This window comes from Phyllobates terribilis, unplaced genomic scaffold, assembly GCF_046119375.1.
Source record: "Phyllobates terribilis strain yellow unplaced genomic scaffold, ASM4611937v1 Scaffold_7__3_contigs__length_470593459, whole genome shotgun sequence".
NCBI lineage: Eukaryota > Metazoa > Chordata > Amphibia > Anura > Dendrobatidae > Phyllobates > Phyllobates terribilis.
In genome coordinates this window covers 281,033,884-281,048,212 of record NW_027362767.1, presented here as the reverse complement: position 1 = coordinate 281,048,212, position 14,329 = coordinate 281,033,884, and the positions used below count along the sequence as shown (strand labels likewise).

General features: G+C 39.3%; 1 protein-coding gene across 1 annotated transcript in view; it reads right to left on the bottom strand.

The window, feature by feature from the left end:
• Nucleotides 1–14,329, bottom strand: part of AR (androgen receptor) — a 503,957-nt gene that overhangs the window by 139,514 nt on the left and 350,114 nt on the right. Inside the window, exon 3 of the mRNA XM_073640913.1 lies at nucleotides 5,644–5,760. Within this exon, the coding sequence (XP_073497014.1) occupies nucleotides 5,644–5,760 (117 nt within the window). The remainder of the gene's footprint in view (nucleotides 1–5,643; nucleotides 5,761–14,329) is intronic.

Below are 14,329 nucleotides of genomic sequence, written 5' to 3'. Positions count from 1 at the left end.
TCACTGTAGCCCTCCACCAATCGGGCCATTATGGCAGAGTGGCCAAACAGAAGCCTCTTCTCAGTGCAAGACATAAAGCCTGCATAGAGTTTGCTCAAAAACACATGAAGGACTCCCAGACTATGAGAAATAAGATTCTCTGGTCTGATGAGACAAAGATAGAACTTTTTGGTGATAAATCTAAGCAGTATGTGTAGAGAAAACCAGGCACTGCTCATCAACTGCCTAATACAATCCCAACAGTGAAACAGGGTGGAGGCAGCATCATGCTATGGGGGTGTTTTTCAGTTGCAGGGACAGGCGACTGGTTGCAATTGAAGGAAACATGAAAGCGGCCAAGTACAAAGATATCCTGGATGAAAACCTCTTCCAGTGTGCTCTGGACCTCAGACTTGGCCGAAGGTTCACCTTCCAACAAGACAATGACCCTAAGCACACTGCTAAACTAACAAAGGAGTGGCTTCAGAACAACTCTGACCATTCTAGACTGGCCGAGCCAGAGCCATGACCTAAACCCAATTGAGCATCTCTGGAGAGACCTGAAAATGGCTGTCCACCAACGTTCACCATCCAACCTGACAGAACTGGAGAGAATCTGCAAGGAAGAATGGCAGAGGATCCCCAAATCCAGGTGTGAAATACTTGTTGCATCATTCCCAAGAAGACTCATAGCTGTACTAGCTCAAAAGGATGTTTCTACTCAATACTGAACGAAGGGTCTGAATGTTTATGACCATGTGATATTTCAGTTTTTCTTTTTCTAAAAATTTGCAAAAATTTCTACATTTCTGTTTTTTTCAGTCAAGATGGGGTGTAGAGTGTACTTAAATGAGAAAAAAATTAACTTTTTAGAATTTACCAAATGGCTGCAATGGAAGAAAGAGTGAAAAATTTAAGGGGTCTGAATACTTTCCGCACCCACTGTACCTACACTCCTGAGGGCGAGAGTAACATGATTTTCAAGAACAGCGTCACCAACAGTTCTCTGTAAATCTCGCGCATGAGCACAACTGTGATCCTCGCTGGTAATGTGCAATTAAAGAGGTTGTCCACTACTATTAACAATGTCCCAGTCAATTTAAATTGTGGAAACAAGTCTTTTTGTAAATACCTTCAGTGGTCATTCTTGCCTGTGAGTGGCGCTATGACTCACTAGGCATCACGTGACCCCGGCTGCAGCCGGCTCCGACATCACGACTTGATGTCACGTCAAGTTCCAGCTGCAGCCGAGCGTGACCCAGTGACGCGCTCCCCCCTGATTTATGGTCTGTGGGCGGGGTTTCACCGCGCATCACAGCCCATCATCCACCACATTCATTCATTGGGAAAGCGCACGGTGGATGCTGGGCTGTGACGTGTGGTGAAACCCTGCCCACAGCCCATAAATCAGGGGTAGAGCGTCACTGGGTCACGCCCGGCTGCAGCCGGACTTGACGTGACATCAGCAGATATCAGAGCTGGCTGCAGCCAGGTCACGTGATGCCTAGTGAGCAGTCAGCGATAGCGCCGCTCACAGGCAAGAATGACCACTGAAGGTATTTACAAAAACACTTGTTTCCAAACAAACTGAAATAATTTTGAGGGGGGAAATAATAACAAAATTAAAATAATGTGATAATGTGATTGCATAAGTGTGAACACCCTCCTATAATTGGGGATGTGGTTGTGTTCAGAATAAGCCACACATTTAACCTCATGTTTAATAGTACACAGCCGCCATCATTTACAATGATTCTAATTAAACCAATATAATGTATAGCTGTTCTAGGAGGATTTTCCTGACATTTTCTTAGTTGCATTTTACAGCAAAAACCATAGTCTGTAAACAGCTTACAACACAGCAAAGGGATCTCATTGTTGAAAGTTATCAGTCAGGAGAAGCATACAAAAAATTTCCAATGCATTTAATATACCATGGACACTGTGAAGATGTCATCAAAAAGTGGCTTAAATTTAGCACAACAGTAACATTAACTAGAACTGGACGTCCCTCAAAACTTGATGAAAAGACAAGAATAAAATTGGTCCTAGATGCTGCCAATGGGCCAATAGGAACATTAAAGGAGCTGCAGGAATTTCTGGAAATTACTGGCTGTGTACTGCATGTGAAACCAATCTCCCGTATTCTTGATATGTCTGGACTGTGGGGTAGGGTGGCAAAAAGGGAGCCTTTTCTCACAAAAACAAACAAACAAAGAAACAAGATTGGCTATATTTTGCCAAAACCTACATCAAGTCTGAGAAAAGGATGTGGGAAAATGTGTTATGATATCTGAAGAAACCAAGGTTGAACTGAACTTTTAGGACATAATTCCAAATGGTATGTTTGGCGCAAATTAAGAGTGGGCAAAGATTGTCAACTCTTGATATGCCATGCTGATAAACTCCTACCCAAAAAGACTGACTGCTGTCATAAATTGAAAGGGTAATTCAACAAAGTATTAGTTTATGGATGCGCATATTTATGTGACCACATTATTTTAGTTATTTTTATTTTTCCACCTAAATAGATTTCAGTTTATTTTTCCATTGAATTATGAATTGATAATGGGTGGCATTAAAGAAGGAAAAAGTTTTGAAATTATTCTTCTTGGTATCTTTTTTTACATGACAAAAAAACTAACATTTTAACAGAGGTGTGTAGACTTTTTATATCCACTCTGTGTGTATATACACACATTAGCTTTGTGTACCTTTATTACATGGATACAAGAAGTCTACACACGCTATACAGTGTATAGAGAGAGAGAAAAAATGTGAGAAAGGTCAGTTTAAAGATATACCCAAGAAGGCAGATTCTTTTGAATTTATTTATTTTGAACCACATTTATATGCACATTGGTGGGGTGTGGGATTCAGTGGTAGTAAAGCGGGGCTGTTAGAACAGCCATCCTTATGCTTTTGTCCTGCCTGGTGTTGTCTTTGGCTCTTTCATGGATGGCAGATTCTATCATGACTGCAGCCTACCTGGGCATGTGTAGATGAAGCTGGAGAACGTATGCTTGGCTGCATTGCGCACTACAGGCGAGGTTGACACTCGTACATATACACAAGATCTGCAGAGAGCTGGCTCTTACAAATCACGTTACTCATGCTCACAGAGGTGTGATAACATGATTACTAGGGCGATTAGTCTAGGGCAGGGGTGGGGAACCTCAGCCCCATGGGCCGTTAACGGCCCTTGATGACCTTTTATCCAGCCCCTGGGCAGATTCTTGAGGATCACAGTGCTTGAGACAGCAGCTGTATTTTGACAGCCACTGGCTCTTTAATTTTTTTTTACTCTGTGTTCACTACTGCACGCAGTGTTCACTACTGAATGCTGAGGCGCGTGCAATGTAAGGTTACGTCTTGACATCAGTGCCAGTGTCAGGACGCACAATGTGGGCGGAGTTAGCGCGTGATTTGTATGGCCCCTGAAGGATGGAGTAAATATCCAAAGAGCCCTTTGCACAAAAAAGATTCCCCACCCCTGGTCTGGCGGAAGAAAACACCCCCTAGACTAGTCGCCCAGTGATTTTCATATTACTGGCCTCTTCAGAGAAAAAGAGGACTTGTACTCTATAGCGCCACCTATTGGAAGCAGCAATCCTACCAGTCACAATCAACTCTTTAACGAGTCGTGCAATATGACTTAGGATAAAAGCCAAATCAGAATCTCAATTTGCAGACACGGTGTTTCGGGCTGTTGGCCCTCGTCAGTGCAAAGTATGAGAACTGATTTGGCTAGGTGAGAGGCTCTGGACTGAGGTCTAAGGGGTAACATTTCTCCTTATGGAGAGTGACGTGCCAGAGCTGGTGTGTCACTCTCCATAAGGAGAAATGTTACCCCTTAGACCCATATCACTGGCCAAATTATAGAACCAATTTTATGGAAATTAATTTAATAGAAAACAAAAACAAAAGAAAGGGGTTTGTTGGAAGCAGTATAAAGAGTGAGTTCAAGACATGGGGTCAGCTTGTGGGACATGGGAAAGATGAAAGGTTCCCTTTAATGTTTACATTTTGTCTTATAGGGAAAATATATATTCTTGTACCGTGTTAGCCAGTAAAATATTTAGATTTGAGAGTCCTCAGTGGTTGATACCATTTAATGGCTAACTGAAAAGATGGTAACAAATTGCAAGCTTTCGAGACTATCTTGGTCTCTTCATCAGGATAGTATACCACAAAATCTGAATAGTCACATATTTATACACAATAAGACACACAATGCATTTTTTGTGTGTCTTATTGTGTATAAATATGTGACTATTCAGATTTTGTGGTATACTAGCCTGATGAAGAGACCAAGGTAGTCTCGAAAGCTTGCAATTTGTTACCATCTTTTCAGTTAGCCATTAAAATACATTTTGTCTTGCAATTTCTGCTTCCCATATTAGTTAGTAGATGACTGACCATTTTAGATACTGTATATGGTTTGTGGAATTAGATCTCCTTTGGTTCTATACAGAAATAGATCTGATCAAATTGTACAAAACGATCTTACATTGAATATGTACAGTGTAAGCGCTTGGAATCTGGCTTGATAAATAGTGAAATGCCACACAACATGCCACTTCCAGCATGAATGTACGCAATCTGAAGATTATTCCTTACAGAATTTGAGTCTATCTCTTTTCCATTTCACTGCTCTTTTTTCTCATTTAAATATATTAAATTAACTGCATTGGTAATCAGGTCAGTAGAGGTGGGGGACAATCTTCTTCATATATGGCTCATGTATATTAATTAGTAATAACACATATTCTGTAGTACAATGGTAAACAGGAGCATCGGACTGATAGAGCACAGCATTTATCAATATCTGTCTGAAATTCCTATGTAAGCAAATAGACAATAAGTTATATTAAAAGTGAATTATTCATATAATATTAATAATGTATAATATAGAACATTCCTATTTTGAAGCCACAGTTACATTTCTACTGACCCAAAACTGACTTCGACTTCATAGCCCTTTTTTTTTTATAAATTTTGAAAAATAATATACCGAAGATGGTGTGTTACATTAATGTCCCTATCTCCTTTTTGTCCCAGACCTAACCGTGGTTCAAGTGATATAAGTTGTAAGTTCCTAAATAATAGCATGTTGGATAAATATATGGTAGATGAAGTCTTGGCTAAGCCTTATTAGGTGTGAATTCTAACAACTTGTAGAATGTGGATTATCGCACCGATCATGAGGTCTGTTATAAGCAGAAGACTTCTCGGGAATGTACATGAAATGGATTCCCTAAGCTTTCCAGTTGTGCTGTCGGTGATATGAGTGTCTATTGACATTTGGTTAATCACAGTAATGATATAGAGGAAGTGTAATGTGTGTGCTGAATGTCCGTAGCTGCAAAAAAATAATCATTAATATTATAGATTAGACAATACGATCGATGCCATGTAATATGGGTGAGGAGGGAGGAGGAATGACTAGGAGAACACAATCAGTGATACAGAAAATATAACACTCTATGAAAAAGGATTGACATTCTGAGTAAGTAGCCGATGATAGAGACAGATTAATGGTGGAGCCATGATCGAGGTCAGCTGAACATTGAGTGCCAAAGGGTGTACATTACTGCATTACACAAATTCCATGACTCACATTTAAAGAATCTGCACACACACACTACATCAGGACTGACTTACCTCCTAATGTCATTCCAGCCTCATAACATTTCCGCAAGCGACATGATGGACAGTTTTTCCTCCGGAATTTGTCAATTGTGCAGTCATTCCGGCTGGCACAAAGATACTTCTGCTTTCCTAAATGTGGAAAAGAAGACATAACGATGACAAAAGTCGAGATGACTAATAAAATGGTTGATGTTAATATACTCTATGAATTTGTTTGTTGAAGCTGTCAAAAATGTGTGAATAAAAATACCTTTTGAACTTGTCATCTTCCAAGTGATTTGTACATTTAGTTTTTATGCATGCTTTATGTATGGAAATAGCTAAAATGTAAGAAACAGTCATTTAAAAAAATGTGAATGGAGCTAGAAACATCATGGCCTCCAAGCAAAATGATAAAATAAAAATGTAATTCCTTTTATAGCATCAATTAAATTACTAAAGTATTTTAAACCATGGAAATACAATTACTGTAGATTACTGTAGTTACAGAAATAGGGGAGAGCAGTCTAAGTTATATAACAGAGTACAAAGATTTCAGCTCACATGATATTCAAGGTAGTGTTATAATGATGGGGGATCTCATATATCTATATTGTAGGGGTTTCAACTGTCTAGTAGCCGCTTGAATATGCACAGGTACAGGTTTTTATATCAAAACAGAATAACGTTTATTGTCCTTCATAAACTTCCCAGCTCCAAACTGAAAACAGTCCTTTCTTCAGCAAAAATAAATAACAAAACAGTCCTTTCTCCACGTAAGGCACAGTAAATCATAACGGTCTCATCAACTTGGTATTACAGCCATTCTCAGTTTCTAGCATGGACTGTCCACCATTAATGGTCTTTCTTCAGCTCCAACACAACACAATCTCACAATCTGCTAAGCTAACCCAGTGATCTGTTATTATGCCTGTAAGAACCCGACTGGAGCATGGGAGCGTTCTTTCCCACCCCTGCTGCCTTACTGCAGTTTCATCTGCCAGTTGCATTTGAGACCACCCAAAACCATGCATTGGCAGATTAATGCCATAAACACCAGGTCTGCGGAGTCGGTAAGCCAAACCTCCGACTCCACAATTTCCATGACACCGACTCCAACTCCCAACTCCACGACTCCGACTCCCTCATACATGGCTCATGTTTAAGTTTAAGTGATAAATTTACTGTACTAAAATGGTAACATCAGGCTTTTAATCATTATTATGATACAATAATCAAGCTTTTTAGATAGAACATAAAATATATTTATTGGAATACAACTTGAGAACAAAAAAAACTTTTGCATATTTACAATTTATTATACACTATGCAGAAAGAGGAAAACAGTTTTCAACAAAAACGTACTGAATAACATTTGTGCAGTCTATGAATTTGTTTTAAGAAATAGTATCGCCTCCATCAGATCCTCCTTCATAGATGACCTCAAATCTGACCTAATTATTTTAAGGCTAGAGAACAACCTCTCTACACTAACTTGGGTTGGTGGCAAAGCAGTGACCACATGGGCAACATCTCTAACAATTTCAAGGTAAAGGAACTGCCTCGTGCACAGTCAGTTTTGATGAACAATTGAACTCTTCTACTTCTTTGAGAGCAAGTGAAAAAATTTGTAATTCCACAATTGCCCCTTTTCCAGCACGTCTCTTCAAGATGGAATCAATTTTAGGGGTTCTGGCAGCAATAGCCAATTTCCTCACTTTGCTAATCAGAGTTGCAGCATGTTCCTCTTGCAGACAATCTTTTATTGTCAGCTGCAGCGTGTGCACAACACAGCATATGTGATGAATAGGAAAGAGGTGTGAAGCAGCTCCAACAAGATCATCTAATTGTAAAGAATCATTTTGCTGTTCTCCTGTAGTAATATCTGTTTGTTCCTCTGTTATGGGAACAGGACAGTTGCCTTCCATCTCCAACATACTGAATCTGAAATATTCTTCTACCTGCTGTTCATCTTCATTATTCTCATTCACCAGTTTAATTGTACTTATCATGTTTGAAGCATTATCAGTTATAATACGAAGAACCTGTTCTTGTTTGTTCTCAATCCTGCTTTCCTGTTCACTCCAGCAGTTCTGAGATGAGTGCAGTTACTTCCATGTGTGTGTTTTTTTTACCCTCATCTGTAGACGAGGAGCTTCACTACTTATCATGTACATAAAGTGCAACACAGATTCATCTCAGCTAAAAGTCTAGACCCTTAGATCAGGAATAGGACATTTCATAACTTTCCCAAATTCTTCTGAAAAAATATTCTCCACAAACTGCATTGAACTATTGTACCCAATTTATTTTATATTCTAGGAGTCTGTCCATTTTATACCGACTCCACCAAAATGGACACCGACTCCAACTCCATGACTCCGACTCCACAACCCTGATAAACACATCCAAAATATCATTTATGCAGCTCTAATACTATTATTTTAGCAAACCATACCTAATTGTTGGTGAACTTTCCATTAGAACATTTCGCTATGTAGGAGCAGTAGAATATGGTAGTACTGATTTATGTAAATCTGCTAAAATGTTTTACAAAAATGTTTGCTTTTTGTTTTAGGTTAACCTAAATCTTTTAAAATTGTGTGAAAAATAAACTTTTACGTGTTCCTACTATAAAAATGAAAGATCATGGAAAAATAACTACACATATAGGATTATTGCAGTGTCTGACCATGAAGTAAACAAATGATGGATTTACACACAGATTCATACTAACATGCTAAAAACATACACATAGCTAATCCCTCTCTTCAAGGAGAGCAAGAAATATACAGTCAAACATGCGAGAAAAAGAGCGCAGCTAAGCACTTTGGCCCCTTCATTCTAACAACTGGTTGGGGTCTTTCCATTTGGACTTCCACTAATCAAAATTTCTGACATGATTCAATAACAGCAACCTTTCATGGTTTACATTGGACCCTATCCATGACGTCCTAATATTTAGGCTTATGTACTATGACAAGCAAGATTGTTTTGTTAGCATTTAAGCAGCGGAAGATATGGCACAGGTTGGCAAGTACACTCAGATATGGAGCCAATAACATCCATAATGTGGAAAAAGGCACAGAAAGCAAAAGAAAAAGCACTCTCATAAATACTGAAATGACAGGTGTTGTGTATATATATAAGATCAACTAAGTCCATTATTTTTCCTTGCTAAAATGTATTACAATGCCTCTCCAAGTGAGGTTATGTGGACTTCCACATGAGCCTAATAAAAACATGTGTAATCCAAGCTGGTAGATAAAAACTTTATTCTATCTATATTTGTTCAGTTCAGACGAGATATTACTGCTTAATGATTAAAGATTAATTATTTGCGTTGAAGTTTTTTTCATGTTTTTATTGACATTTTGTCAAATAACAGGTGGTGATTGTCATGGGTTTACTGTGACAAAGAGGGGCCAGAAGACAGCGTGTCTGATTTCACGCACTCCTGCACAGATTAGAAGCACTTCACCATCATATTAAACAGCACAGGCTTCTGCCAGGAGTGCAGTGATTAATCTGTGCAGGGGTTAATCTGTGCTTTGATGGTCTCAGCTGTTCAGTGTTGGCCACTCCCCTCTACTATATATACTCGTTTCTGACAATCAGGGATTGCCAGTGCTAGTTTCATACTGCCTGGTTCTGGAGTTGGTTGTTTGAGGAGGCATTTTGGAGTGTTATTCTGAAGACTGTTGCTTGGTGATTTGTCTGTGTGCACATCCTCATCTTTTCCTATTTGGTTTTTCCTTCCCGTTACTTCCCGGTGTTCCATTCTATTGTTGGTGAGTGCATATTTGTATGATTGGTATTTTCATTTATCCCTGCACGTCTTCCCTTGTTAGTCTGGTTTGTGTATTCTTCTACACTACAACTCCTGACTTCCCTGAGTGAGGGAGGGGGCAGAAAATGGCTGATTTAGGAGCTCAGCAAGGCATGTGGCCCCGGTGTCTTCACCATCAAAAGTAATCGGAGCAAGGATAGCTAGGGCACCCCTAGCTTTAGGGATAGGGAAGGAGCCCCTGGCCCCAGGATATCCTACAACAGTGTTGTGACAGTGATCTATTGTTTTCTTTGCCTTTACATGCACCCAATGCCTACTTCTCAAAGCTTTGAAAGGATTTTTCAAAGTTTTTAAAAACACTGTGCCATTATACGGATACTTCCATTCAGTGCTGGAGATATCTTTCCTACAACCAATTTTCATACACCATACACAGTTTATAAGAAGAAATGCCCATATGCATTCATGGAATTGTAGGCAAGCAAAATACAGTATCTGCCCAAATAAATCTTGGGGTGATGTGTATAGCTTTGTACAAATCATAGGTTTATGGCGCTTTAGTGTGCTCATGTACAGACTTCAAATTATGCCAGGACAGGCCCATGAACTGGATGGCAAAAATGGTGAGGCTTAAAAAAAAGCACCCCAAAAAATTGGGAGTGCTCCTGCACATTAGAGGTTGTTCCTAAGACGGGGTTTGTACGTTTGAATTTTGGCTGGTGATAAATTTTTGTACTTGTGACCATGGCTGTGTAGTCGGAGTCGTGGAGTTGGTTCCATTTTGGTGCAGTCGGAGGTGGTATAAAATGGACCGACTCCTAATCATATAATAATTTGAGCACAGTAGTTCTGTAAATGTTTTCATAAGAATTAGGGAAAGTTATGAAAATGTCCTATAAATGTCTGTTCTATTCCGGATCTAAGGATCTCGGCTTTTAGTTGAGATGATTATGTGCTGCACTTTATGTACATGCTTAGTAGTGAGGCAGGGCTGTGGAGTCGGAGTCGTGGAGTTGGGAGTCAGGGAAATTGAGGAGTTGGAGGTTTGGCTTACCGACTTCACAGACCTGCTTGTGACTTGTACTTAGGTAGTTATTATGTCTGTACTTTTATACATAGGAATATTTGATCTTCAAAAAATAGAACTATTTGGCTTGGGTAAAGAAGACACTAGAGAGGTTAGTGGGTAAAGTGTCTTATTTTTTTTTTTTTTACATTTTCACATTTTCTATGAAGCCATCTGGTTCTCTCTGCAGCTACATTAGTCACACAAAGCTTAAAAAGCTTTATTGAAAGGTGTTAATTTGTAAATTCTCACCATGGCAGTATAGGGTTTTGCAGCTTTTTGGTCACTTACAAACAGCTCTAAGCTTCCAAGCCAATAAAGTACTTGACTGAATTTCTAGCAGGTAATTACTCTGATTAGGACTCATTGACAGCTCACTTTTCATATAGAACCAGGCCTCGGTGCACACAAATAAACTAGTAAGAGCACATTATTGCTGCCAAACACTAGACCTTGCGATCTGATTTCACGCGGCTTGCCAGCTTTGAGATATAGCTCCCCCAGTGCTTGGCCTAATATTCAAAGTTGTATTGATGTCGGCCAGGTCAATATTTACGCAGAATAAAATTCATCCACATCACACGTTAGAATCTGAACTAAAGATTACCGCACTGGGCACACTGAGCCTATTTCAAGAAAAAAAAAATAATAATAATTTTTGACCTTTTAAATATTTCATATCTAAGATTACAAATCAAGTTTATAGGTTTGTGCCCTTTTAACAATCACCAATAATAACCCATTTCCTATGTGACTTTTCCTTTTTTATTCTATGAATGCTTTTGATTGTTGTCGTCATGGTAACTAACATAGACTCCTGACAGGTTAAAGAGGACTCTTGTCAGGTATTCATTTTAACTTCAAAATGCATCCAGTTAAGTATTGTGTCTGAAACTAACCCTCTTTGTCTATAATTGTGTCTTCTCTAGCAGGTAATTTTCTATCATCCATATAGGCCTGTAGTAAAAGAGATTCTAAGAAATGAAACGCACCCTTTGGTTTGACATTAAAAATTAAAATTATCAGGGGAAAATTCAATCAAGGTACTGGGTGCCCTCTTTTTACATGATTCTGCCACCAGATCCCAATCTGCCATTTCTCAGCAAACCTTCTTTTCCCCCCAAAATGACTGCAACGCTTGCCAGACTACCCGATAAACACTGTGCATTGCTAGTCTGAGACATTGAGTGAGTGCTGTCCACAGGGCTGTGGAGTCGGAGTCGTGGAGTCGGAGTCCATTTTGGTGGAGTCAGTATGAAATGGACCGACTCCAACTCCTAAAATATATAATAAATTGGTTACAGTAGTTCAATGCAGTTTGTGGGGAATATTTTTTCATAAGAATTTGGGAAAGTTATGAAATGTCCTATAAATGTCTGTCCTATTCCTGATCTAAGGGTCTAGACTTTTAGCGGAGATGAATCTGTGCTGCAGTTTATGTACATGATTAGTAGTGAAGCTCCTCCTCTACAGATAAAGGGAAACAAAACAAAATACACAGGGAAGGAATGCCTGCACTCATCTCAGAACTTCTGGAGTGAACAGGAAAGCAGGATTAAGGTAAGTACTTATTAAAGCATATCTAAACTTTCAATAAACTGTGCATAAATTAATAGTCCAGTATATGTTGTCTCCGTATGCTTGATGTTTTAGTTTGTTTTTCCTTTTAGCTCATAAATATATTTTATGTTCTATCTAAATGGCTTGATTATTGTATCATAATAATGATTGAAAGCCTGATGTTAAATTTATCACTTAAACATGAGCCATGTATGAGGGAGTCGGAGTCGGTGTCACATCCCTGGCTGTCCATGAATTTTTTGGTTGAGACATTTTACCATTCTCAGAATGGCCTGCCATGCTTACATGTAGCATTGTCACATTTGTAGGTGTCGCTTTAAAGACTCTCCCATTATTATTTGGCTTAGTGAATGTAATTCTTATTATCAGGTAATCAGTAATCCATATTTTATTGTTGCTGCAGTGGTAATTGGCTCTCAACCCACTGACTTACTGTTCATCTTTTAAAAGGGGTTGTCCGGGACTTTTATATTGATGACCTATCCTTAGGATAAGTCATCAATATCTAATCAGAGGAGGTGCGACACCCAACACACCCAACGGCTGTTCCAGATGCCGGTGATAGCCAGATGTGTTCAGTTACAGAGCAGGACAGGTCCATTAAATGTGTAGTGGCCACAGTGGGGTACAGCACATCCGCCCCCTATTCATAAGGGCCTGTGTGCAGTAGTCGGCCACTATGCAATTGATGAAGCTGTGTAGTTCCACTACATACAGTCATATGAAAAAGTTTGGGCACCCCTATTAATCTTAAGCTTAATGTTTTATAAAAATTGGTGTTTTTGCAACAGCTATTTCAGTTTGATATATGTAATAACTGTTGGATACAGTAATGTTTCTGCCTTGAAATGAGGTTTATTGTACTAACAGAAAATGTGCAATTTGCATTCAAACAAAATTTGACAGGTGCATAAGTATGGGCACCTCACCAGAAAAGTGACATTAATATTTAGTAGATCCTCCTTTTGCAAAAATAACAGCCTCTAGTCGCTTCTTGTAGCTTTTAATGAGTTCCTGGATCCTGGATGGAGGTATTTTTGACCATTCCTCTTTACAAAACAATTCCAGTTCAGTTAAGTTTGATGGTCGCCGAGCATGGACAGCCTCTTCAAATGATCCCACAGATGTTCAATGATATTCAGGTCTGGGGACTGGGATGGCCATTCCAGAACATTGTAATTGTTCCTCTGCATGAATGCCTGAGTAGATTTGGAGCGGTGTTTTGGATCATTGTCTTGCTGAAAGATCCATCCACTGCGTAACTTCAACTTTATCACTGATTCTTGAACACTATTGCCAAGAATCTGCTGATACTGAGTGGAATCCATGCGTCCCTCAACTTTAACAAGATTCCCAGTGCCGGCATTGACCACACAGCCCCAAAGCATGATGGAACCTCCACCAAATTTTACTGTGGGTAGCAAGTGTTTTTCTTGGAATGCTGTGTTTTTTTGCCACCATGCATAACGCCTTTTTGTATGACCAAACAACTCAATCTTGGTTTCATGAGTCCACAGGACCTTCTTCCAAAAAGAAATAGGCTTCTTCAAATGTGCTTTTGCATACCTCAGCCGACTCTGTTTGTGCGTACTTGCAGAAACGGCTTCTTTCGCATCACTCTCCCATACAGCTTCTCCTTGTGCAAAGTGCGTTGTATAGTTGACTGATGCACAGTGACACCATCTGCAGCAAGTTGATGCTGCAGCTCTCTGGAGGTGGTCTGAGGATTGTCCTTGACTGATCTCACCATTCTTCTTCTCTGCCTTTCTGATGTTTTTCTTGTCCTGACACTTCTGGCCTTAACAAGAACTGTCCCTATGTTCTTCCATTTCCTTACTATGTTCCTCACAGTGGAAACTGACAGGTTAAATCTCTGAGACAGCTTTTTGTATCCTTCCCCTGAACAACTATGTTGAATAATCTTTGTTTTCAGATCATTTGACAGTTGTTTTGAGGAGCCCATGATGCCACTCTTCAGAGGAGATTCAAACAGGAGAACAACTTGCAAGTGGCCACTTTAAGTAGCTTTTCTCATGATTGCATACACCTGGCTATAAAGTTCAAAGCTCAATGAGGTTACAAAACCAAAAAAAGTGCTTTAGTAAGTCAGTAAAAAGTAGGCAGGAGTATTTAAAACAAGAAAATGATAAGGGTGCCCATACTTATGCACCGGTCAAATTTTGTTTGAATGCAGATTGCACATTTTCTGTTAGCACAATAAACCTCATTTCAAGGCAGAAACATTACTGTGTCCAACAGTTATTACATATATCAAACTGAAA